This window comes from Anopheles cruzii, chromosome 3, assembly GCF_943734635.1.
Source record: "Anopheles cruzii chromosome 3, idAnoCruzAS_RS32_06, whole genome shotgun sequence".
Classification (NCBI taxonomy): domain Eukaryota; kingdom Metazoa; phylum Arthropoda; class Insecta; order Diptera; family Culicidae; genus Anopheles; species Anopheles cruzii.
Window position 1 is genome coordinate 39,017,077 of NC_069145.1, and position 23,340 is coordinate 39,040,416.

Sequence of the window (23,340 nt, forward strand, 5' to 3'; positions counted from 1 at the left end):
GATCCCAATGAAAAGAGCACTTATCGTTCTATTTGTACAATCAAGAGTCATGTGTACGTTTAGTGAATCCACATCTATTAAAATAATAGTTTGAGCAAAAAACAGAAAAGGTAAAAATAAGATTTAGAGTTCATTAAATAAATAGTACATTTTAAAGAAATTGCAGAAGATATATCTTACTATCTACTCGTCCGGTTCTGTTTTAATTTCCAATAGATGTTGTGCGGCGTCTGCCAATGGATTCGTTTCTTCTTTTATAGTTAATGGATCATGTTCAGACGGCGTATCCAGAAGGTTGCCAAATGATAGTAATTGGCTATTCGGCAGTATATTGCTTGGTAATAAAAATGTATCGTCTTCTGTTATTAGATTGGTTTTGAACGGATCTAGCTGCGACGATACACTTCGACAATTATCAACAAACGGTTCTGGTTTTATTAGTAATGGATCTTGTGGCAAAGGTTCATCTTGATGACTACCAATAATTGGTTGGGTGTTCTCTGGTAACGGATCTTGTTGCAACGGTATATTCTGATGATGATTATGTTGTTCAGTTGTTACTTCTAACGAATCTCGCTGCAGCGATACATTCTGTTGGTTATCTGGTTCAGTTTTTATCGTTAAAGGATCTTGTTCCTGCTGATGCCGATTATTGACACTAGATTCTAGTTTCCCTTTTAATAGTGTCTCTAGTTCTTGCTCATGTAGCTCCCATTTGATTTCGTCTTCCATTGGAGGGTCTTCATTGGACCAATCCATCGGAGGGTCTTCATACACAGTTGGGATTTCAGTGGCTTCAACTTGTTCTCTTGCAACTTTCCGCTTTTTGGTAGGTAGATCGGCCCTTTGTTCACGCTGCTTCTGTGCTTCCCGTGGCCAAAGTTGACTCTGGAAACGCTCATTTAAGGAATTTACCTCATTTGAAAAATCTTTCACCATGGAATGCAGCTTAGTCAACTTCTCCAGCATATCAAGCTTTTCATTATCAAAGCTTTTAGGTGATGATAAATGTGGTAAAATGACTTTTAGCTGTTGGTTTTCTTTCGTCGTTTCTCCACTATGTGGATTCTTTGTCGGAGAACTCAATGTGTTAGCCCATCGCTGGGTCTGGTTGATTGATGAATTTGATGGATTTCCCTGCTTTTGCTTTACTGGTCGTCCTTGGGTCGGATTTAAAGTCCTCGGGACTTCCGGTGGATTACCCTCCTTCAGGATCCCGCCTTTAGGCTGGGTAGTCGAAGATTTAATTGACTCCGTCCTCTTTGCCTTTTCCGGATTCTTCGTGAGAACCAGTAAACGTTTCTTTGCATTTTTCGCACCCGTCGTGACAACCAGTAAACGTCGCTGGACCTGGCTACCTGGGTCGCTTGACGAAGTGGAACTGTTGGGAGTTATCGAAGAACTAGATAAGCGTAACTTAACTTGTTTGCCTTTGGGCTTACCCATTATCGGCGTTAATATGATATTGCCCGATTTCACTATTTTTCTGGCCCATTTAGGGATCTGTGGGGTAGGAGTGGAACATTTGATTGAATCCGTCCCCTTTGCTTTTCCCAGTTCCTTCGTGATAACCACTAAACGTCGTCGCTTTTGAGTTCCACTGGTCGGTGGAACTGTAACGATAAAGTGTTTTTCCTTTTTCGATCCTGCTTTACCTGGATTCTTTATAGGAACACTGATTATATTTTCCTGCTTTAGGATCTGGGTGTTTAATAACTTGGTCTGCTTTTGCTGTACCGGTGCTGGAGTTTTATTTAAAACCTTCGGGACATACGGTATATCACCCTGTTTCGGAGTCTCGCTACCATCGCTTGTAGACTGGAACTGGCTGTTTGATAACTGGATCTGCTTTTGCTGTACCGGTGATGGGGTTGTATTTAAAACCTCCGGGACATGCCATGTATCGAGCTGTTTCTCGCTACCATGGCTTGTGGGCGATTTGATTGAGAACGAGCCCATTGTCGTTTCCGAATCCTTCGTGACAACCATAAAACTTCGCTGTACTTGAGTCCCACAGGTCGATGGAACTGTTTCGATAACCTGTTTTTGCTTTTCCAGTGCTCTGGTTTTATTTGCATCATTCGAGGCCATTGGTGTATATTCCGATGTCAGGATTTGGCTACCATCGGTCGTAGACTGGATAGGCAGAGTGATAGTGTGCGATGTTGTTGAAGAACTCAAGAATCGTAACTGATCTTGTTTTCCTGTTGCTAAATCCGTCTTCGGTGTGAATAACATATTAGCCGGATTCACGATTTGGTTGACCCCTGTGACAATCGGGATACTCGAAGCACTGCTCGGTTTTGAGGTCTGAATGAACGATGTCTGAGGCTGAAAGATGTCGTCTTGTAAGAGAGCTTTGCTCGGATGTAGATATATCGGTGCGCTCAGTGTACTGCATTGTACTGGGTTCTGGCCAGAACAAGGAGTGGTCGGTTGTTTCGTAAACATCAATTGATACTTCGGTGGCAACGTTGGTGTCACCGTCGGCGAGAAAGAAAGCGACGGCAATGCAGTTACATTTTGCTGTTCCGACACCGGCAAGTATTTGGCTGTTCCCGGCACCGGCAAGGTGCTGTTCCAAGTATTCGGCAAGATAACTACCGGTTTCCTACAATTTAGAAGAGTGAAAGTTGGAAAAGTATTGTTACCATCTCTCTAGAGAACCATTCACATTTTTGCACTCATTTACCCGATAGGAACGCATTTTTGGAGTTGTTGGGCATTCAGTGTAATTGTTAAGCGTTTCTTTTGATTTGGCACAGGATTGACCGGATTCTTTGAAGCGGGGTTTGTGCCCAACGGAGTTGCAACGAGTCCAGGCCATATAAACACAGAATTCGAACTGATCTCACCAGGTTCACTCATCGCACAAAGCTGCACTACAAATGTATTTCTTTAAACAAACCAATTAACATAAAGATATTTATCAGCTACTGTTTTTCTTAAACGATCCTCAACGCACATTCCTTCCACAATCACGATCGGCAAGTCTTGTTTTGCTTAAGAGACGTTTTCTGCTGTCATAGTTTCGATGATTTTCGATGATTTTCGATGATTTTCGATGTATACTAACCTTGATTTACCAATTACACGAGAGTGAACCAAAACAATTCATCGTCCCCAAACAAACTGACAGCGCAAATGTCAGAACAATCATTATTTCAATACCACGCACCAACAACGCAGTGAATTGCGTATTTTTCCGTTTTCAACGAGTGTGCAGACCACCAATTAGCCAATTCTTCCTTTGCAATGGGTGACGACGAAGTATTTAATGGCGTGAATAACGGTGCACGAACCAACGGCAGCTCGGACACGGTTAAAACGCCTTTCGTGATAGGCGTCGCCGGTGGTACTGCAAGTGGAAAGGTGAGTAATGGTCGGTCGGGAATAAATAAAGAATAAAAAAAAATGTGGCCTTGGAAGTGGTGCCAAAAATAGGCATCTGCAATCACGCTAACGATTGATAAAACACGCACTCTTGGATTTCTCCGTTCACCTCTTCTAGTCGACCGTATGCAAACGCATCATGGAACAATTGGGTCAAGCTGATATGGATCACACACAACGACAAGTGAGCAAACAAAACCTATTCTTGGGGGGCATTTACGTAATCCAACGCTAACCACAATACGGTTGCTTCTTTGCCTGTTCTTCTGTTGTAGGTTGTAACCATAAGTCAGGATAGCTTCTACCGGGAGCTGACCGACGCAGAAAAATCTCGTGCCGAGAAGGGGCTCTTTAATTTTGACCACCCGAGCGCTTTCAACGAGGACCTTATGCTGCAGACGTTGCAAAGCATCTTGCATGGGAAAAAAGTGGAGATTAGCGAGTATGATTACCGTAAGAATGCGGTCTGCCCAGAGAAGCTAATCACTATCTATCCGGCCGATGTGGTTCTGTTCGAGGGCATTCTCGTGTTCTATTTTCCCGCAATACGTGACTTGTTTCATATGAAGCTGTTCGTCGATACCGATTCCGATACCAGGCTGGCCCGTAGAGGTGAGGAGGTGAAGAAATTGGCCACTACCTAACGTCCTGCTTACATATTACGATTGGCATTTCAGTTCCGCGTGATATTAACGAGCGCGGTCGAAATCTGGAGCAGGTTCTGAATGCGTACATGACTTTCGTGAAACCAGCGTTTGAAGAGTTTTGTTCGCCGGTAAGAAAATGTCACTGCGCGATTGGAACTTAAACGCTTGGCTTTGGCACTTATGCTTACTCTCTTGGGTGTAACGTTTCCATTTCAGACTAAAAAATTCGCGGATGTTGTCATACCACGAGGAGCAGATAATACAGGTAAATTTCTCTTCAACAACCTTCGCTTTCGAAAAGAAATTATGTTGGGGTACTTGGGTCTGTAGTTTATCTAATAGAACACAACTTTTAATACCTTTTAATTTAACAACTTTTAATAATAAGGTCCTGAAGGTGAACGGCATTTGCTAACAAACAATATCGGGTGGTTTGTGCTTCCGTTGGTGTCGGACATTTCGAATCTAATATATTTGAAGATTTTTTTTTTACTAAAATGGATCCATCATCAGTGAAGCGAATGTAGTGTACTCTTGAACTAAATCTGCCCTGGAGCAAACCCAATTTGTTCCCATGTACTGTTGCGCTTGGGCAGAAGTTGACAAGCAAACTATCGATAGCTTTCCGTCCGATCGCGGCATGTGTCTTCGAGTAAGCAAATTAGTTCTACTGGATGTTTCTTTTTTCTTGCTTTTTTCTCTACCATTTTACAGTGGCGATCGATCTGATAGTGCACCACATTAACGAGATCTTGCATCCGAGTGGCGGCTACAACCAAAACGGCCACTAACGCGCGTGGGTTGCGTATGGTGGGTCTTGTGTGGATCCCCCACAAGAGGGCACCGGTGGCTACCGGTGTCCTGTGCCGCTGGTCTGTAATTGGTGTAAAACAAAAAAGCAAACATCAAGCCTAACTAGCAGACGATTTTCGGGTGCAGTCTGCCTGCAAGACCACAAACACACACACACGTTGATACACAAAAAGCTAGCACGTCATCTTCCGCTTAGCCGAACATAATTCGCTAAAGCTAAGTGGAAGAATAGAGACGATAAGAACAAAATATCAAAAGCATGCCAAACTACAGTTCCAAATGAAAAGACTGCACGGAAGTTATTTTCTTTACATACAAAGTTACCCCGCGGCTAAGAAATTCATGTGCGACGCAGCTGATAGGACTTAATAGTGACTGCCAAACTTAAATCTGCCTCGAAAACATATAAAAGAGCTAAAGCTGAAACAAATAATCAGACTGAAAGAATGCATAAGGATATATTTTTGAACAATTTGCATACCTCTGCTCCCGCACAGTTGAATATCGCTTTCCAAGTTAAATATTAAACCACTTTAAACAGCATTTCATGCCAGACGTATTTCATAAACATATTTTTGGGATTAAAGGTTTGAACAGAATCTCGGTAAAATTTGTTACGGTTCAGTTCCGATTTTATATATAGTCAATTCTTCAGCCCAGTTAATATTTTTAACCTTCTTGTGATGATTACACATTTACCGTTCAAGCAAAAAATCATTTACTAACAACTTACCCTACACGGTACATGTATCTTCGTTGGTCGGCGCCCCCACAGGCACACGTCACTAAGCATTTAATTTGGCACCAAAAGAACAGATGCTGTTCGCGATAGTTCGATAACCAATCAATTGGCTTCCTCTAACATTCCCGTGTCATGTTGTTCACGTAGGGGCTGGACACATTCCTTATTCATTGGGATTTTTTTCCTTTCTCCGCCAGCAAACCAATACCAACCAAAATTCTATCGTTACAAAATAGCACTTACGTACTTAACATCGAATAGTGGGTTACGTTTACGGACCAAATCGTGTGGTTCCTCGGTCTACAGGACTGGTAAACAATGTTAGGCAGTGTCTGATCACTAGCGTGGTCAGGTACCACAAGTTACACGAATAAGAAACGAAAATATTTATCAAGTATGCAAACAAGTTATCGAACTGATGGCGATCATAAAACAAGTACCCTAAGGCATGATTAAGTGTGTGGCACAATAAAACGGACTTTTTTCAAATACCCTTTCACCGTTCCGGCGTGTTTCATTTTCGTTTGTCGTGTTCATTCACCTCGTAGCATCTGTCGCAAAGCAAATTTACTGCACTCCACGCTGCGGTGGCGATCCGTATACAGATATCGAGGCATTATAGGCACTCGTATTTGTAGTACGTCTTCGCTGGGTTGCGGTAAATTTGACTCAGAAGTTTTTGAAAGAGCGCTTCTGGTTGCCGTGCCGTGGTTGATTTTCAAAATATTCTGATGGGAATGATTAAAACAAGTAAATTATTACCTGATTTTGCCGTTTCGTTCTACTAAGCCATTTCTTTGTTTCCTTTCCGTCTTTCCAGTTGCTATTGATCTGATTGTTCAGCATATTCGAGAGTTCCTGAATAATCGTACACGTAGCGAGCATAGTCCTCAGCTGGCAACGTGTGGCACGAGTGCGCTAAATTTAGCCAGCGGTCGAGGTAAGCCATCATTTAACGATTCGGAAGCGCACTATCGGCCACACTGAGTCACTGTGTGTGCAGTCGTACCGCGTGTACCCAAGCGCCGTTCATGGTACCCGTTCGTCCACCTTCTTACTAGACAACTCAAATCATGAAAACATTCATTCTGTTACGACCTTTTCTCGACCACAACACGATTCGTTGAACATTACAAAATACAGCAAACAACATTATCTTTCTCTAGCCATTGGCAATTTCTTTGCTAGATTAAGCTTCGGTAGACAACTGTTCGATTAAAGTGTATTTAATTGTAGTTAATTTACTAAACGTTCACGCAAATCTGCACAAATCCAAAAATCGAGAAAGAGAAAAAACTAACAAGTCAGATCATCACCCCAAGCCCAACAGAATGAAATTAGTTTACATTGGTACACCGAATCGATCGTCGAGGACGCTATCAACTATACTTCTCGTTTTAATGCACTCAGAATACCATCAAATACCCCTATATGGCAGGTGTTTTGCAATTTGTTCAGTTTCACAAACAAAGGCAGGACGAAACACAAAGCCTGATTCTAATCCGTTTGACCGCAACTAACTCCTAGCCAAACAAATATTTAAAGAGAAGGTTGAGTAACGTTTCCAAACAAACCGCATAACGGATTGAACACAATGGTTTTAAATTTTACTTTAACACTCTATTGAAAAGTATGCTGATTCAGTAACGTTAATGTCGTTCTATAACGCCTTTCATTCAGCACGATTTTTCCATAGTGCCTCACACAGTTTCATGGTTTGCTGCATTAAATGCCTTAAAGGGTCATACAATAATGATTTCGCTCATTACCACACCATAGACTTTTGTCGTTGCACGTACAGGAAATGCGAAATCAAATCCACGCACAACTTGAACAAAAAATAGACCAACAAGGCTTCACCCAAGAAAATGAAACAACTCATTCACTATAATGGCTTGAGGGCAAAGGTTTTAGCGTAATCATTAAGAAGTCACTAGTATTAAGTTTCCATTTTGCAGTAACGTAACTCGAGTGCTAGATCTATTGAACAACACTGCGCTCAGACAACTAACGGCGAGGCCGTGTATGGAAAATTGTTCTTTCGTAAAATATTTACCCCACCATTTAATTTCGGCCGTGTACCCAAAGGGTAGGATGCAGTAGGCTACTGATAATTTACCGTTGTTGCCATTTTATTTTTTTTTAGTTTTGAACTATTTCTTTAAGTTTCAACATTTTTTATCTTAGTTTTTAATTGTGTTATTGTTTTGGTTTAACAATTCTCTTTGCTTGTTTTATGCCTCTGATTGTTTACTTTCCTTAACCGCTTCCAATGAGGACATTATTAACTGTGTTTCGTTTTGTTTCTTTGTACCAAATCTGATATTTCTAGTTCGTTACTTCGTGTTCCACTAGAACCCAAGAGTACGTTTGTTAGCAAAATGCTCGCCATCATTCTGCTCGAGCGAGCAAAATTCTGCGAGCAAATGCTCGCAATCGAGCGAATCATTTGTACGGGTGCCTAAGCATGTGTAGTAACAGGAAGGATAACACATCTGTAACAGGAGGACAAATTTGAAACTACGAAACAAACGCGTACGGCTGAGCCGTCTTAGGTGATTTTGGTTGAATCAAAATTGCCCGTACTTTGGTCAGTACCTCATCCCCCAAGAAGAACCAAAAACATGAAGCCAAAAACTATTATACACTAATTTTATAATCGGAACAACAAATTGGTTCTGGTAGAGGTAATGAGTTCATAGGTTTGTTCATTTAAAACATCGTTAAAAATCATAAGTAGGCCAGGAAGACCATTTGAGTGAAGTAGATGAGCCTACTACTAGAATCGCTTTCCAGAAGGAAAGTGTCGTTGTGCCATTTGTTTAGTTCACTGTGCTTCGTTGCTATATTCGTTGTCACTATTGTACTGTCTCACTTCTCGACGCTCGGACAGCCCCACGTAATTTGTTAGCAATTTGGCAGTTGCATTTGTGTGCGTATTGTAGTTCCTACATCAAACCAATGACCATCAAAAGCGAACGTTTGACTGCAATGGACGTGCAAGAAAGATCATACAAAAAAGCAACCCTTCTCGAACCCTTCAAAGCCCTATTGATTCGTCCGTTATTTCGTATCGTTCGCAGCCGAAGAAAATTTACAAACAATTTCCACCTCGGTAATCAGTAGACAGCTCTATTCGGTGCTGTACGATTACAGTTGAAACGCAGAGTAGCAACGTGAATGTGATAAGCAAGAGTTTTGTAGCGTCACCATGCAAACACATAAATTCAACGAACGAACGAGAACGAACGAATTCAAACGCGCAGTGCTATTGATCACAGTAGAACTACACTGCACACTAAAATGCAAATGGCGACCGTTTGGCGGACCGTCCCTCGCGGGGCCGCGTGATTTAAGCATACAATAACCAGTGAAGAGCAATATATCGTTTACGATTAGGGTACGATTGATGTGCGTCTTTTTTGTTGTGTAAGGTAGTAAGGCAACAGGCACTGCACCTACTCATTTCGGGTTGGACTACACCAAACGGGGGACTAGCGAAGCTTCAGGTGCTTCGGACGGAACTGCAATGTAGTAATAGTGACGCTGCGGAAAGAGATTTTTCCCAACGTCAAATTCAAATCTCATTTCAATCCCCAAGCTCCCCCTCGGCCGTTTAGTAGTGTGAACCGGAGGAAGTACTTTACACAAAATTACAAACATCCCCAAACACCGTACGTACAAGTTGCCGATGTACAACCAGAAGCTACAATGGTTTATGTTTCTACACTGTTCGGAAATAAATCAATTTCAAGCAATGCGCACTAGAGTTTGAGTCATCTGTTGAGCCGTTTTCAGGTAAAGCAATCCCGAAGAGGTGATGTTGTATTCTAACGTTGAAGATTCATCATGATGCGCCCAACGGGAACAGCACTGTACACCGTAGCGCGCTCGAAACCGCAACCGAAACTGCTCTAGACAAGTCCGCAGACCGGAGCGCCACAGGTTGTTGAGTAATTTTTCGATGTTGCGTTTAAATATTCGACCAGCGCGCGCCCAACCCGTGCGGGGCTTCGATTGAATTAAATAAAATTCTTACGCCCAATTGCGTTCATTGGGTTGCCCTAAAAAGTGTAAATGTTTTAATTTTTGAAGTAAATTCCAACGGTCTCCGAGCGGCCGGACCCTGCACCGTAGCGTCGTACCACCTGTCCACCGACACCAATACCAGCGCGCACGTGGCCGCACAGCTACGCATACCTGTCCCGCACTCTCGGCGTGGCTGGTCAGCCCTCAAATCCGTGGCCCGGGTTTTGTTTCGTTTTTGTATTTGGTGTCTCCAGAATTGTTGATCCTTGGTACCACCGTCGTCCTGTGGACAGTGTGGCGGCAGTGTTCGGATAGAATTATGCTACGCACCGGGAGGATCCACCAGTGACGGCAAACAACAGCGAGGTGGCCACCTCGCGGTCGTCGGCGTGTTGGTCCGGTTGTCATGGTGTTGGGTCGACGCATCGTCGGGTTTCGCGCTCCGGCCCTGTGTTTGCGTGCGCCAGTCAGTTGAGTTCGAAAGCTGGTCGCGTACGGACCGTGGGACCGCGATCCGCCCGTGTTCGGTTGCTTAGCTTCGCGCGACGACCGTCCCGGTCCGCCCTCCACGGATCAGTGTGTTTGTGTTATTTTTTTCCGGTTTTGTTTTGTGTTCCCATTTATGCCGCGGCAACGGTTGTCGTGTGTTGGTGGTGTGCCTCTTTGTCTTGGCGCTCGGTGGCGATAAACGAAAATGAGATACAAGAAACGTGTCCGGTGTTCTTGGGCTGTTTTGTGTGGTTCCAATCGCGAGTGATAGTGGCCCCCCGGTTCGCGCCTCCAACTGTGACTGTGCGTGGCGAAGTGGGTGGAAAAAGTCGCAAAGGCCCCTGCATACCCCACCGCAGCCTCGCTTTACGCCTCAATTAGCGTGTGCGTACCGCGCTTTGTGGCCACCCACCCCCGGTGGCGGAGAGTCAACCCTAACGCGTCCTTGTGTGTATTTGTGTGTGCGCTTACGCTTACCTGTGTGATCTTTAGAACGGGTGCCAACACAGGTGCCGGTGTGTGTATGTGTTGATATTTTCCAAATGAGCCTTAGCTAGTTCCTCGCAGCCCGGCAGCATAAGTGTTTTCCCTGCGTTCAATGTTTTTCCCGGTCCCATCGTCACCACGGTACGGCTCTGGAAGCCGCCCTTCTCACGTTGCCAGCATACCACCACCCCGGTCCTCTCGGTCAGCAGAACCGACGTTTGGTTTGGTGCAGTTTTAGCGAGAAATTTTACTTTCACCCGCTCCCAGGCTCGGAAGGAGCGAGAAAGTGGTGTGTGAGCACCCCACAGTTCGCCACCACCACGATCCACCGGGTTGCGGGCACCGATAGTGGCGGCACAGCAGCAACAACAACGATCAGCAACCAGCAACATCGGTGCGAACGCGCGGTTCGATCGTGTATCGGCGTGAAATCGGCGAGGGGTGCAAAATAGGAGAAAAATAGGCGGGCAAAAGAAGAAGAGAATATCGCGAGTGTGCAAGAAGGGGATCGCGATCGCGATCGCGTGGCGTGAAAGTCTAACACAACAACAGCAACAGTGGCCTGCGGTGGTTCGAGCAAAATGAGAATCCGCAGTTTGCTGGTCGGCCCGGCCAGTCTCGGGTTGTTTGTCATCGGTAAGTGAAACGAGGGAACACATTCGCGGCTTCAGATAGTGAGAGAGAGGGACAGAGACACGGAGCATACTCGAAACATACTCACAAAACAGAAGGCTTATTTTTTATCGCTTCATTCGAAGAGAGCTTTATCAACAAACCGCAACCGTGTGTGCGGAGGCGAGCAAAAACAAACAGACCAACGGTGAGATTCGCCAACGGGGATGTGCCGTGGCGGCGGTCACCGTCTAGCCACGGTTTTTATGAGTCATCCGTAGGACCGCTCAAACACGTCCACCCAGCACCATTACTACGATCCTCACGAGGGTTGGGTATCAGATTCCAAGACAACGAAATGTCGCGACACGCAATAATGCTCCCTGGCGGAGGGTGCTTTGTTTTGCTTATTCCTCTGTTCGGAAGGAGCAGGAGTAGACACTTCTGCTGCGATGTGGCAAATGTATGCAAACCTATGTCATGGGAAGATGGTTTAATTGAGGTTCGTATCGTCGTATTATGCTGGCAGAAAGTGCCTCGATCGACGCATGTGACGAGAAGCCAGGTGTCGCTGAGGGCACGCACACCCTCGCAGAGCATACCTGTGCCCCGCGGTCCAACACACAAACCGCCGAAGATGAGCGCACGATCGCGTTAAACGCACGTTGTTGCAGTTTCGTCCGAGACGCGATCGTTAAGAAAGTTCTCCTCTTTCAGTGTGGTGGTGACCGTGGCTTGCGTTCTCGCGTACGCTGATGGCAATGATCGTTAAAGCCACAGGCTGTGGCAGGCACAGGCATGTACACGAGTGAAATAGAAACACCAAAACTCCAAACTAGAAATCATCATCAACCGCGGGCGGTAGAAAAACATGGAGGGGCACAAAAAACAAGAGAGGGTGTGCGTGTAAGAAAGGACGCACAACGCAGCGAAGAAAGACAGCCCACGGGTGGAAGATTCTAAGAACATCCCAACCGGTGTGAAGCGAGGCCAAAGACAATCATCGAAACGAACGGGGCAGAGGTTCGTCTTCTGTCGCCGTCCGATTGAAGTCTTTCGTTTGCGCCGCGTCTTGGCCTCGCTGCGAACTGCGCTGAGCGCTCACAATATTATTAGTCTTTTTCGTTTCCGCTTCCCCCGGCTTTCGCCTTCGAGAATTCTAGCGTCGTTTTGCAGGAAAACCCATCCCGAGGCGGAGCTAATTGGTTTGTTTATGGCGCACAGTGTGTGGAAGGGCATTTGGAAGCTTTTGCTTCCCAAAAACCGAATTGCCATTCAAACGCGCCCGCGCAAAAGGTTTTTTTTACCCGAAGGAATACCGTTCAGAACGCACCAAGGGATGCCACTGGAAGCCACTTGCGATAAACGTATTCAGAGCAGTAAAATTTACATTTTTAAATAAACTCATTCGCGCAGGTATCGTCCGAACCAAAGCAAGAAAACTCTGGGGAGCATATAAGGGCGAGTGGCTGTGGGAAAGAACTTCCTTTCACATCGGTTCACTTCTGTTAGCAATGGCGTTTTTTATTGTCAGTAACTAAGACTTTTTTATTGCATGAGAAAATGGCGGCTCACACTTGGAATGAAGTCATTTACAAATCGTATGCTTCGGAATGCTAATCTTAGTGGAACCATCCAACCATGCCCTTTGTTTTAGGAGCGTTTTCTTTGCTCTAATCTTTCGATTAAAAGCCGTTCGCAGGACCAAAGGCTCCATAGCTTCTATGGCTGCATAAGCCGATGCTTCAATAAGAAATTTGTTCTGTGGATATCTATGAATTGGCCTTCCTTTGCTGGCCAATTGGCTATCCACGTATCCATTACAGGACCGGAAAACGATGTGTGCTTGAGCTGAACATGTCCCAAACGCACTGCTCATGTGTCTCGCACCGACGTCCACCGTCCCACATAATACAATTAGTCCGCCCAAAGGAAACTGAAAAAATAAAAAGGCGAACGATTCCTCGTCGAGCATACTTTGTGAGGAATTTGATGTGCAACCATCGCTTGGTGCAGATGTGCCAAACAATAAACGTTGCTTACAATGGAATGTTTTCTTTGCGACCGAAACGTACCGAAATTTATTGTAGTTCCCGGAGCAGCACGAAGAACACCTGAAGACGCACACACATTATGTAGTGGATCGTTGCGTATTGTGCACGGTTGCACCGCATAACTTTGCACCCCGCTTGAGGTTATGTTCAGCAACGCACGATCCGGTCCCGAGCAAGGTGACAAGGCTTTTCGGTAACATGCCGTAATCCGCGGCGTATGTTTGGCTTTCTTTTTCGCTTCGTCGTTGCCTCGCCAGTTCTTGTCCTCGTTCGTTCGGGTTTCGGCTACGCTCTGCGAAATTCTTTTGCAGAACACGCCAATCGCGATCCGCGCGACCAACAACCTTTCTCCCCATTTCCTCCAGAAATGAGGCCACCACAAGTGGCCCGAAATCGATCGAACGAAGGAACTCTCTCTCGAGGAACGGGAAGAGTGTCAACTCTTGTGGTGGACCTTCACGCTGCGTGTTCTGCCTTCGGTCCGCGGTGACCACGCAAATGACGTCGCGCGGCGTCAGCTTCTTAATCTGGGGCATGCTTCTCTTTTCTTTTCCGAACCCTCAGGTGCGGCTTCGAGCCTCGGTTCGGTCAACGGCCAGGAATGATACGATGCCAAGCCCCCCGATAACTCGTTTTCTCGTTCCATATTTTTTGGGGTTAAAGGCGCACGGAAAAGAAACACGATCCTCTCGGGTAGAGACAAGCGCGCGGGTGCCGATGCGATGGAAGCGAAGTTGTGCTGCTGCACTTTGTGATACTTTTTACTTTGCATTGTATGTACTGTATTTTAACAGAAATTGTATAACAATAAATTGAGGATTTAAGAGAATTTAGCTAAAACAGCAACAATAAGGTCCCCTCGCGGGTGTGGAGTTCATAATGCTAATTATGACGCTCGTATCAAATTACGAAATGGATGTGGCCGGTGGCTTTTGAGGTAGTGGTTCCGGACCTTGGCTAATTAAACTGCTAAAAGCGTTCTTTTCCAGCCGTACGGCTACCGTACCGGAACCCGCTTGGGTGACTAATTCCTACAGAGAATCGTCGTCTATCTAGTGACGCACTTGTTAAGCTACGCGCATTTGCTGCGGGCAGTTCCATGCTCTAAGTAGCGCGAACGTAGTGTGCCTCGCCAGCGTTACCATGGTAGGCGATGCGTCATGTCTGGACCATGTTTGAAATTTATTATTTATACTACGGCTCGACAGGTCTCCACGGTCTCCAGCGGCGGAGTAGTAGCAACCGCGACCGGTAAACAAAGGGCAATTGCTTGCCCGCCCTCAGGGACAGATGGTATTTCCGGTGTCAACAAATATGGGCAAACCTATCAGTAGGAAAAATCCGGCCGGGTAAAGGCTTGTAGCATTCGAACTATGTGTTATTTGTCATCCCGTTACCATGGACACGTCACGTCCATTTTACTTCAAATCTTAATTATTAGAAATAATTATGGATGTAAAGAAAGTTCTGTTAGGCAAACTTTAAAACTCACTTTCGCGTCGTTTGTGGAAACCGCAGCGGTGTAAGTGCTCATAAACAACCTGCCGTCAACCTGTTTCGCCGATATTCTGTTACCATTCGAACAGGTTCATATGCGACCGGGGGGACCGACACACGCCACACCCGGGGTTATGGTTGAAAAGATTCTAAAGTTTCCCTTGGGATCCGGTTCACTGGGTCGTCCTCATTGCCCCGTGTCGATGTGGGTGCCACACCACATATCGTTGCAACATGCAACGGCGGGAAATGCAAACTGATACGCACCACTGGCACTGGTTGTGGCTCATGGCGCTTGGTCAAAGCTTTGATTTAGTTCTGTCACACGCTGGACCGACCCTCACAACGGGACTGGACGCGTAAACCATGAACCAACTTTAAGTGGATAATGTTCAGCATCAGGCGGGCACCTATCGGCCACCACCGACTCTCACAGTTCTTTCGTTGAAGTATTGATTTTATCGCCGGTTGACCAACATATGCTACCGTTGGCACGATGCCAACTCGGGCACTCGTGCCTGAGCTCACTTCCTATGTCTGGAGCGGGTCAAAAGGAACGTACAAAAAGACCGCTCACTCACTCCAACACGTTTGCAATTGGTTGGAAAATATCGTACGCAAGTTGACACGCTGTTCGAAAAATCCGTCCCGTCACGTGACCATTCGTGGCCGTCCGTTGAGGTACATGTTTTCGTGGGCGAGCGATTACAAATTGACCCCCCGACGAGTTCCCATCCGGGGGCTGGACCAAAAAACATATTTCGATCGAGGCGGCCGTGTTGCCGATTCTACGCCAATCGCTGCTGTAATGTCCACGGCTAGGGCCACCGCATGCCGGGAAACACTTAAAGTGTAATTTATGCTGCGGTAGAGTCCAAAGTTGGCCACCCCGTAATGACCCCTTCTTTTCGAGGTAATGACATTCTTGTGAGGTGTGAAAGCTAATCGGCGGTAATGTGCTGGCCACGTGCTGGTTGCTAATGATTACGAGTTTTGGAACTATATCTGTATTTATGCGTCAATTTTTACAGAGTGCAGTCGGAATGGTGGTTTGGTATTGGAGTTTTCTTTCCAAATGGTTTTTGAAGGTTTCTAGAGGGACGATTCATGATGCTTATGATGGATCGGTATGGGATTTTCCATGGGTCTGGAATAATAGTTTCGACTCAAGTTGCGTAAGTGGTAGTCATAAGTTTTAGATCTCCGTTGACACCTGAATGATCGCCTCAACTGCGTTATTGAAAGCGTAAAACACTTGCACCGACGAATCTCTTTCTAAAGCACTCGCTGGAAACTCAACGTCAACGTCAATCATTCATTCAGCATGTCCCCGTGTGACGCCACACTTTTGCGGTCTTACGTAAGACTGCAGCTGTCAGTACACGGTTCCATACCGTTCCGTAGCAAATAGATTCAATCCATAAATAGATCACTAATCCGATTGACCAACTCTGGTCGGTCAATGGGGCAATCTTGTTCTCTCGTATATCTATGGGAATCGCACCACTACATGGCCAGACATTGTGGAGCATTTCTAAGGTGAAATAAGATTATAATGTTTAGCTCACAATTGCCTTTCAATGCATTTGAGCGGTAAATAAAAATTGTGCGAGTTAAGTTTTTCGTGAATAATGAGGCCAGAGAAGAGGCCAAAATTAAAATAAATTCAAATCACTGCTTGATAAAAACGATCAGTGAATCGTCTTCATTAGCATTCGTCATATTACCATAACTTTTACCAATTACACACAAATAACAAGAGGATTGCCAACCTTAAAAAATAAACCATCACGTTCCTCTGTCGATGTTGATTAAACAACTTATTTTTTACGTGTCGGATTGAATCCGTTAAACGACATGCATAGTGTTCAACCTCGTCGACCGACCGTAAAATGTAATTAGAAAACAAATCTCCCGCAAACGGCGTTCAGCCAGCCACCGAATCGCAAGAAAGGAAGGGCATCATTTGTTTACAAACCCAGAAACGACTTCCTCTTCATCGGACGCTTTCCTCCCCCGAGCGGGCTTTCGGAATCGCCCACCAAACATGTTTTCGTGCCTGATTTTCGTTTGCCTCGAAGGTTGTCTGGGCAGAGCCGCCATCATTAGCAACGCTTTGCAGTGGCGCATTCCATTAACAGCTCGTCTAATGACTTCCTCAACTACACCCGTTGGAACGTGATCACCGCCGAGGCTGTGCCATGCTGCTGAAGCAAACATTAAAACGATGACACGAGCATCAACACACGAAGGTGCATCGCTACAATGTAGCCAGGGGCCGTGGGGCTTGGTAAAGCCCAATAATACCGAGAATTTAGACAGCAACATCGCACCATTAGTTGCAAATTGCCTCCTATCTTATTCCCTGTTCTTGCAAGGGCATGTTACAATTCAACGGGATTCGGTAGTCGAATGGGCTCGATCTCTCTCGAAAATGATCTCTCATCACGAGACTAAAGAAGGAAGCTACGGGATGTTACGATCGTACTACCTTTCTACTGCAAAGAAGCACCAAGAATGGAGTTTGAGATCTTAGCGTCGCAACTTCTGTTTGGGTGAGCATAAAGCTGATGTTAAAGACTACAGCCATCATAACCTGGCTGCGGATTTCAATCCGACAGTCAAAGTTCATTCCCCAAAATCGTTGCGTTCTCCAGAAACGAGACATTCTTAATCTCAAGAGACGCGCAGCACCTTCGTTCGTTGAACCTCGGCACCTTTGGGATGACGATCCGTCACACCCGCAGCCTTTGGTGGTTGGCCGAATTCGTCACGTTGTGTCGAGGGCACTCCGTCCTTCCGTTTGCTGCCGTTTGGTGTTAAGGTTGGTGCCTGGCCAGGTTACGCTTCGCGAGATTTTCTTCACCCGCGTCACGCAATGTCGTCGTCGCCGTCGGCGTACGGATGCACCACGACATTTGTTTTGCTTCGCCGAGCACGTAATTATGTTGCCACTGCCTCCTCTCGTGTCTGCGCCTTCTTGCGTCCAGGCTCGATGTTTGTTATGTCTTGTTTCTCTGCGCGCGCGCGCCCTGAGCACCCCGGGCACCCCGGGCACCCGGTTCGATCCGATGATTAATACGCAGCCACAAACAGCCAATGCGCCGCGTGAAGCTTTTAATTTTTTCAAATAGTTTCGCGGCTTGTTTTTTCCGTTTGCCTTTTTTCTAAACAATCTCTTGCGCTTCCGGTGAATGTGACGAATCTGAGCACGTGAACGTGTAGGCTTCTGTCGGGCGCGATCGCCTTCGACATTGGCGCAGCCTTTTCCGGTCGTACACTAATTGGATACAAGTCCACACTGGCTGAGCGCGTTTGTTGTCGCTTTTTGCTCAAATGTTTTTACGATCCGATGCGCGCCGCGGTGTCTGCGTTTCGATTAGATTTTCGAATGTACACACAACTACAAATAGGCCCTGCAGTGGCCGCTTTAACCAGATAAAAATCTAAACTGAAAACACCCTTTCCGCGGTTACCGATAAGGACTATCTGCTTATCATGAGCTCGCCATTCAAACTGAAATCAGGCACTTTATCGATACACTAAGCTCAACCGCGGCTCATTTATGGCACGTCCGGCACTGGCATCGAGTATATATTGCCTTCATTTATGAGGTGGCATAAATTTTTACGCTGGCTATTAAATCTGGAACGTTATCTGGTGTTCCGCGGGTCGCGGGCTGAGTGACAAACCATTTGCAAGCAAAAAAACAGACGAATTCCTGACCATGCCAAAGTTGATATCAACACCAGGCCTGGGGCTGTACTCATCGGCCCACAATGCTGTCCAACTAGCAGGAGCCCGTTATCTTATCTGAGGCAAAAAAGTGTGTCACAACGGTATGCACAAACTGCTTTATGTTTCTACTTTTCATTCACTTTGCTTTTTAAAGGGGTAACCAGGCACCAAATGTATCTTTAAAGCTTCATGTTACGAACAAATTTGTGGGGGCACAACTTGTGCGATAAGTTCTGTGGATCCCCGCTAGGCACCAGAGACAACCTGTCCATAAATAACCCTTCGAAGTCACGGCGCGCGTTATATCACTCCACTGCAGCCACACGCAATGTTGGGCGCAAATTAAACTATTTTTACGAAACGATTTTTCCCTTTTTCCTGTGCCGGCCGTAAGCGGCAAGGTCAGTGCTTTCTCCCCGCAGAAGCGCATTTCGCTGCGCACGTCGTAACTGGATGAGGTTTACTTTTTGCTCGCGGCTCCAGTTTTCTGTACTCAGTTCTGTGGCGAAATGCCACGGATTCGTTCCAGGCGCGCGGTTTGCCGTCCGAGGCGTCTTCGAGAAGGAACACGTAAAGGTGTTTCCCCAATAATCTTATTACGGCGCGCTCGCGCCCGGGTTCACAGCTCCTCAGGCTTCGTTGGAGTGGAGCTCGAAGTTTTTTTTTCTTTTGTGGGATTAATCTTGTTTTTCCCTTCGCCCGATCACAAGCTCACTTCCTACTCGCGAGGCGCGCCCAAAAAATGTAAGTGAGAAAAGGGAAAATTAAGCCAAAGCCGCCACCCGATGGCGCGGAGCGAAAAGAAACATTCGATTTGCTTTGCGTTTAGTTTCGGTTTTGCCTCCTCTTGCGCGGTGTGCGCCGCGGTAACAGCAAGTCTCTCGCCAATCCAATCCATTCCGGCACCGACCAAGGTTAGAAAAAGTGAAAAGCGATCTTATTATGCAATTATCGCCCGCCGACGCCGACCGCTGCCCGAATGAAGTGAGAATTGTGCAGTTTGTTTCATGTTTCATCGGCTGCGTCTGCGACCGTAGCATAACAGAGTTCCTCTCGCGCTAAAGCGAACGGTGGAATTAATTTGCCTTCACCTCGAACCATTTGACCTTCCGTATCACATTTCACTGGTGGCATTGGAAATCGGCCCAACGCAAAGTACGACGTGATGCACTTTCTACCAATTTTACTGCATCCACGATGGGGCGGCTGAAGGTTTTCTTAAGGTTTATGTTCCGGAACGTGTGTGTGTGTGTGTGTTTGCGGCGGTAGGACACGGTCAATGTCGCTCGATCGCTGTCGCGATATTGCTCGGGTGTGCAAATACGCAGTGACACAAAGCTAGCAGTTTTTCTCCGGCGGCAGCGATTGCGCGATCAGATTGATTAACGATCCGCCATTTAGAATGTAGGCCACGCGGCCGCCGCTTGCAGTCAGTGGCCAGTAAGTAGCCAACGCGTCTTCTCACCAGACATTCTAAATTTGCTCGATACATTCTAACTATGTTTGTACTCGTTGCAACTTCCATCGTTAAACGCATAGTTAAGGAGCTTCATCTGCATTTCGTAACCTTTGAGAGTAGTTCAATCAAATCAATATGCAAATATACACAGTATGATCACAGATCGATATTCACAAATGCGTTAATCTCTGGCGAAAACGTCAACGTTCGTAATGAGTTCCTTCTTCCGTCTTACTGATTAAACAGTAGATCGTTGAATGGATCCTTGACGCACTAATTGTTATTCACTGCAAGGTAATCTTCTCGAGAATGGTTCGTTTTATTATGCGTAGCGTGAGCCGTACGAGTCTCTTCAAGAAGTACTGTCTGTCGTGCAAAAAGTATGAACTTATATTTTGCAAACAATGCTTGTGAGTACCATCGGAATCCAAACTTGCCAACCGATACCTAAACTCGGAATGATGAATTCCACCGAGGGTGTACATTAAAGTCGAAGCGGCACCGTTAGGGTATAGGCGAAGCTGTAAGATTCTTTACTATTCAGAGGCCATTTTACAATGCCCAGCTCCACCATAGGATCGCGCGATTCTGGTCGGCCGGAATTTTGACCATTCTGCTTCACGGTAGAAAATCACGGGGCGGAATTTTGCCTAGGTTTTTGCGCGTACCCTTTTTTTCAATGTGCGTATCGGTGTGGTATCGGTAAGAGCCACAAAACCGTGACCACAACGGTAATGACCCCAAACCTTCGCGGGGCCTTTTGTGGGTGGCCACTCTAAGACGCCCGCAAAGAACGTTTTCTCGGCGCCCGGGTCGGCGTTTCTTCATTAACAGACTCGTGTGGCGCCCGTGATTGAACTCCCGGCCAGCAAAGACTCTCTGTGTCCGTGAGACGCCAGCGTGTGAGTATGATCGTCGACGCACCCACGCATTGGGGTCATTTGGACCTCTGCACGAATCCGTGCCATGAGTCAGCTTGGAAAATATGTTTGATGGAATGCTGCGCGAGAGCCAGGCGCTCGGCACGGGGCCAGTAGTGAAGCATATTTCATTCGTAAAACGGACCTTTCCGAAAGGCTTTGTAGCTTTCGGGATTTCTGACAGTCACGAATTGGTACTAGCTAAAAGTGAAGCGGATCGGATTAAAGCAGCACCAAAGATTGATCTGTGAAGCTTGGATGTTTCGCGTTACAGTGTTTGTCGAACGTTTCCGATCATTTTATTGTTTCAACTTATTACTATCCGCCCAACTCATTGTTTTGACGTGACCAAAAGGCAATTTTGTTGAACCTTGAAACCTCGGCCGCTTTCTTGAAATTAATTCAATAAACCAATCGTCGAATGATTGAATCAAAAGACTTCAACGTCTTTTCAACCCAAAGTCAACAAGCGACGAACGTCGGCGCAGCATCCGGATTATCGCCGGAGCGAAAAAACATCTATTAATCACTAATTTTTCCTGTCACGTTTCCCACGGCCGTTCGTTTGTTTTGTGGCCTTCAATCTGTGTGCCGGAAAATGTCTTCAACTGTCAAACGTGGCCCGGTGCAGACGAAGTGACGCGACGGTTTTCACTTTCCCTTACCGCACCACCGGACAAGCCCGGTGGATGTTGGCCTTCCCGACGGAAGGTAGAAATTTCCCTCTATAATGTTCACTCCGCCGAGCGGCTGCGAATTTGTGGTGCGAAACAACTACATTCGAAGCAAATTGCCGGCTGGCGGACACTTTCGCGGCCGGCGGCGACTACACAACAAACTATCAACATTCATCCGAGCCGATCATGTTAATGAAAATGCTCTGCAGCTGCCGCCGGTGCCAGGCGGGGCTTGCCTGGGGCTGTTCCGCGCGGTTCTGCTCCAGCACCTGTGGGAACGGAAAGAAAAACGTTCATCAACATGAAACTGTGCACCACCACCACGTTTGATAACTCCTGGGGGCTACACCTGCTGCGGTGGAACCTCTGTGGAAAATGGAAACAATGAGTTTGCATAAGACGGGCGGGGGGGGTCTGAATGTTGCGAAATTGCTGAAACCCTGCACTGCGTGCAGGTTGCAACCTCAAAACCAATCTCAAGACACCCAAACCGGCAAAAAAAGCTATCTAATGGTGGCATGGAACTCGCAAGGGGTCGATTGCGGGGTACACATTGTGTAGTGGTTCAGAATCAGCTTCTCCGCAGCAGCCGCAGTCCATGCAAATTCTAGCACAAGCCTCTTTCTTTCTCCCCCGTGGCTCATCGTGGGCTTCGTTGATTGATGGACACCGCGATGGTCGTGATATGTTATTGTCCCTTAGGACCTTCTGAGCAGCGGTCCGAAGGCAGAGCAGAATGATGATTCATGGGACTGGGTGAATGTGAAAGAACGGCAACGGTACTTTGACACATTTCAGAACATCACCATCGTCGTCGTCGTCGTCTTCGTCGTCGCCGCCAGCCATCCCTTTGTCGGGCACGACTAGCGTTGTTGCGGCTTAAACATCGAGTTTTGTTATTGCTAACTCATGCTTCTTCAATTTTATGGGCGGCGGCATTCGCTTGATTGTCCCCCGAGCGTGTAAACGGGAAAATTGGTTAAAAATTAGAAACTGTATCCAATTGTGTTGTGTTTTTGGCAATTGGTTCAATTATATTAAACGCTCTCTCGGTGGTGGCTTTATGGGTGAAGCACGTGACAAAAGCATCGAAAATAATGTTAAATTGTCCGCGTCTGTGCAAACATTGCGAAAGTTTTTGGGGCACACGAACGCCGTGGCGATCACATTGAATCACTTCACACAGGCAACCTACTACGGGCTACCGTAACGAACGAAGCCATAATAATCGTTAATGTTTTTTGGTGCAAAAAATGTGTGTTACAAGTGATGTATTTTTTTCACTTTTACATCACGTTACGCCATCGCCGGTTTACGATCACCAATAACCCGACGATCGACCACGGGAGTTGCTGAAGCACCGCATTCTGTCAAGCGTGACAGATAAATTGGATGTTTAACGTTGCCTGGTTCCCCGCAACGCCAAGGCGCCAGTCCATACCGAACACGAGCGAAGGTCCTTGGGCGGCTTCTCTTTTAGGGAAAATTGTCCTTCACTCTTATTACATTATTATGACGAGTGCAATAAAACCCGTCACTAGACATCCTTCTTTGACATAGTGATTAAGTTAACGTAAAATGGGTAACCAATAGCTTGAGTAACTAGGCGATGTTGCCAACAACGTGGAGTTGGAGCATTAGTTGGAAAAAGGCTGGTGACCAAAATATAGACAACCGAAGCCTGCACGGACCTCTGAAGCCTCAGGGATCATGTTATTGATTTCACTTTACGCTATCCATTTTAAGTTACTGGCGAGCGTTCGTTTTAAACTTTCTTTTGCATT

At 46.2% G+C, this 23,340-nt stretch overlaps 2 protein-coding genes across 5 annotated transcripts in view; both read left to right on the forward strand.

The window, feature by feature from the left end:
• The first annotated feature begins 3,180 nt into the window (after positions 1 to 3,180).
• Positions 3,181 to 9,359, forward strand: LOC128274821 (uridine-cytidine kinase). 4 transcript variants are annotated; one of them, XM_053013137.1, is made up of 7 exons: positions 3,181 to 3,372; positions 3,512 to 3,577; positions 3,669 to 4,005; positions 4,071 to 4,168; positions 4,257 to 4,305; positions 6,416 to 6,535; positions 7,928 to 9,359. In XM_053013137.1, the coding sequence occupies exons 1-7, from the start codon at positions 3,256 to 3,258 to the stop codon at positions 7,948 to 7,950; spliced, it is 810 nt and encodes a 269-aa protein (XP_052869097.1). In that variant the 5' UTR covers positions 3,181 to 3,255; the 3' UTR covers positions 7,951 to 9,359. The 4 variants fall into 4 exon arrangements, with proteins under 4 accessions (XP_052869097.1, XP_052869096.1, XP_052869098.1 ...); XM_053013136.1 differs by having other exon boundaries at positions 8,679 to 9,359; XM_053013138.1 differs by lacking the exons at positions 6,416 to 6,535; positions 7,928 to 9,359 and adding an exon at positions 5,793 to 6,064.
• A 1,821-nt stretch (positions 9,360 to 11,180) lies between these two features.
• LOC128270626 (protein crumbs) overlaps positions 11,181 to 23,340 on the forward strand; it is a 28,195-nt gene continuing 16,035 nt past the window's right edge. The window contains exon 1 of the mRNA XM_053008035.1: positions 11,181 to 11,235. Within this exon, the coding sequence (XP_052863995.1) occupies positions 11,181 to 11,235 (55 nt within the window). The remainder of the gene's footprint in view (positions 11,236 to 23,340) is intronic.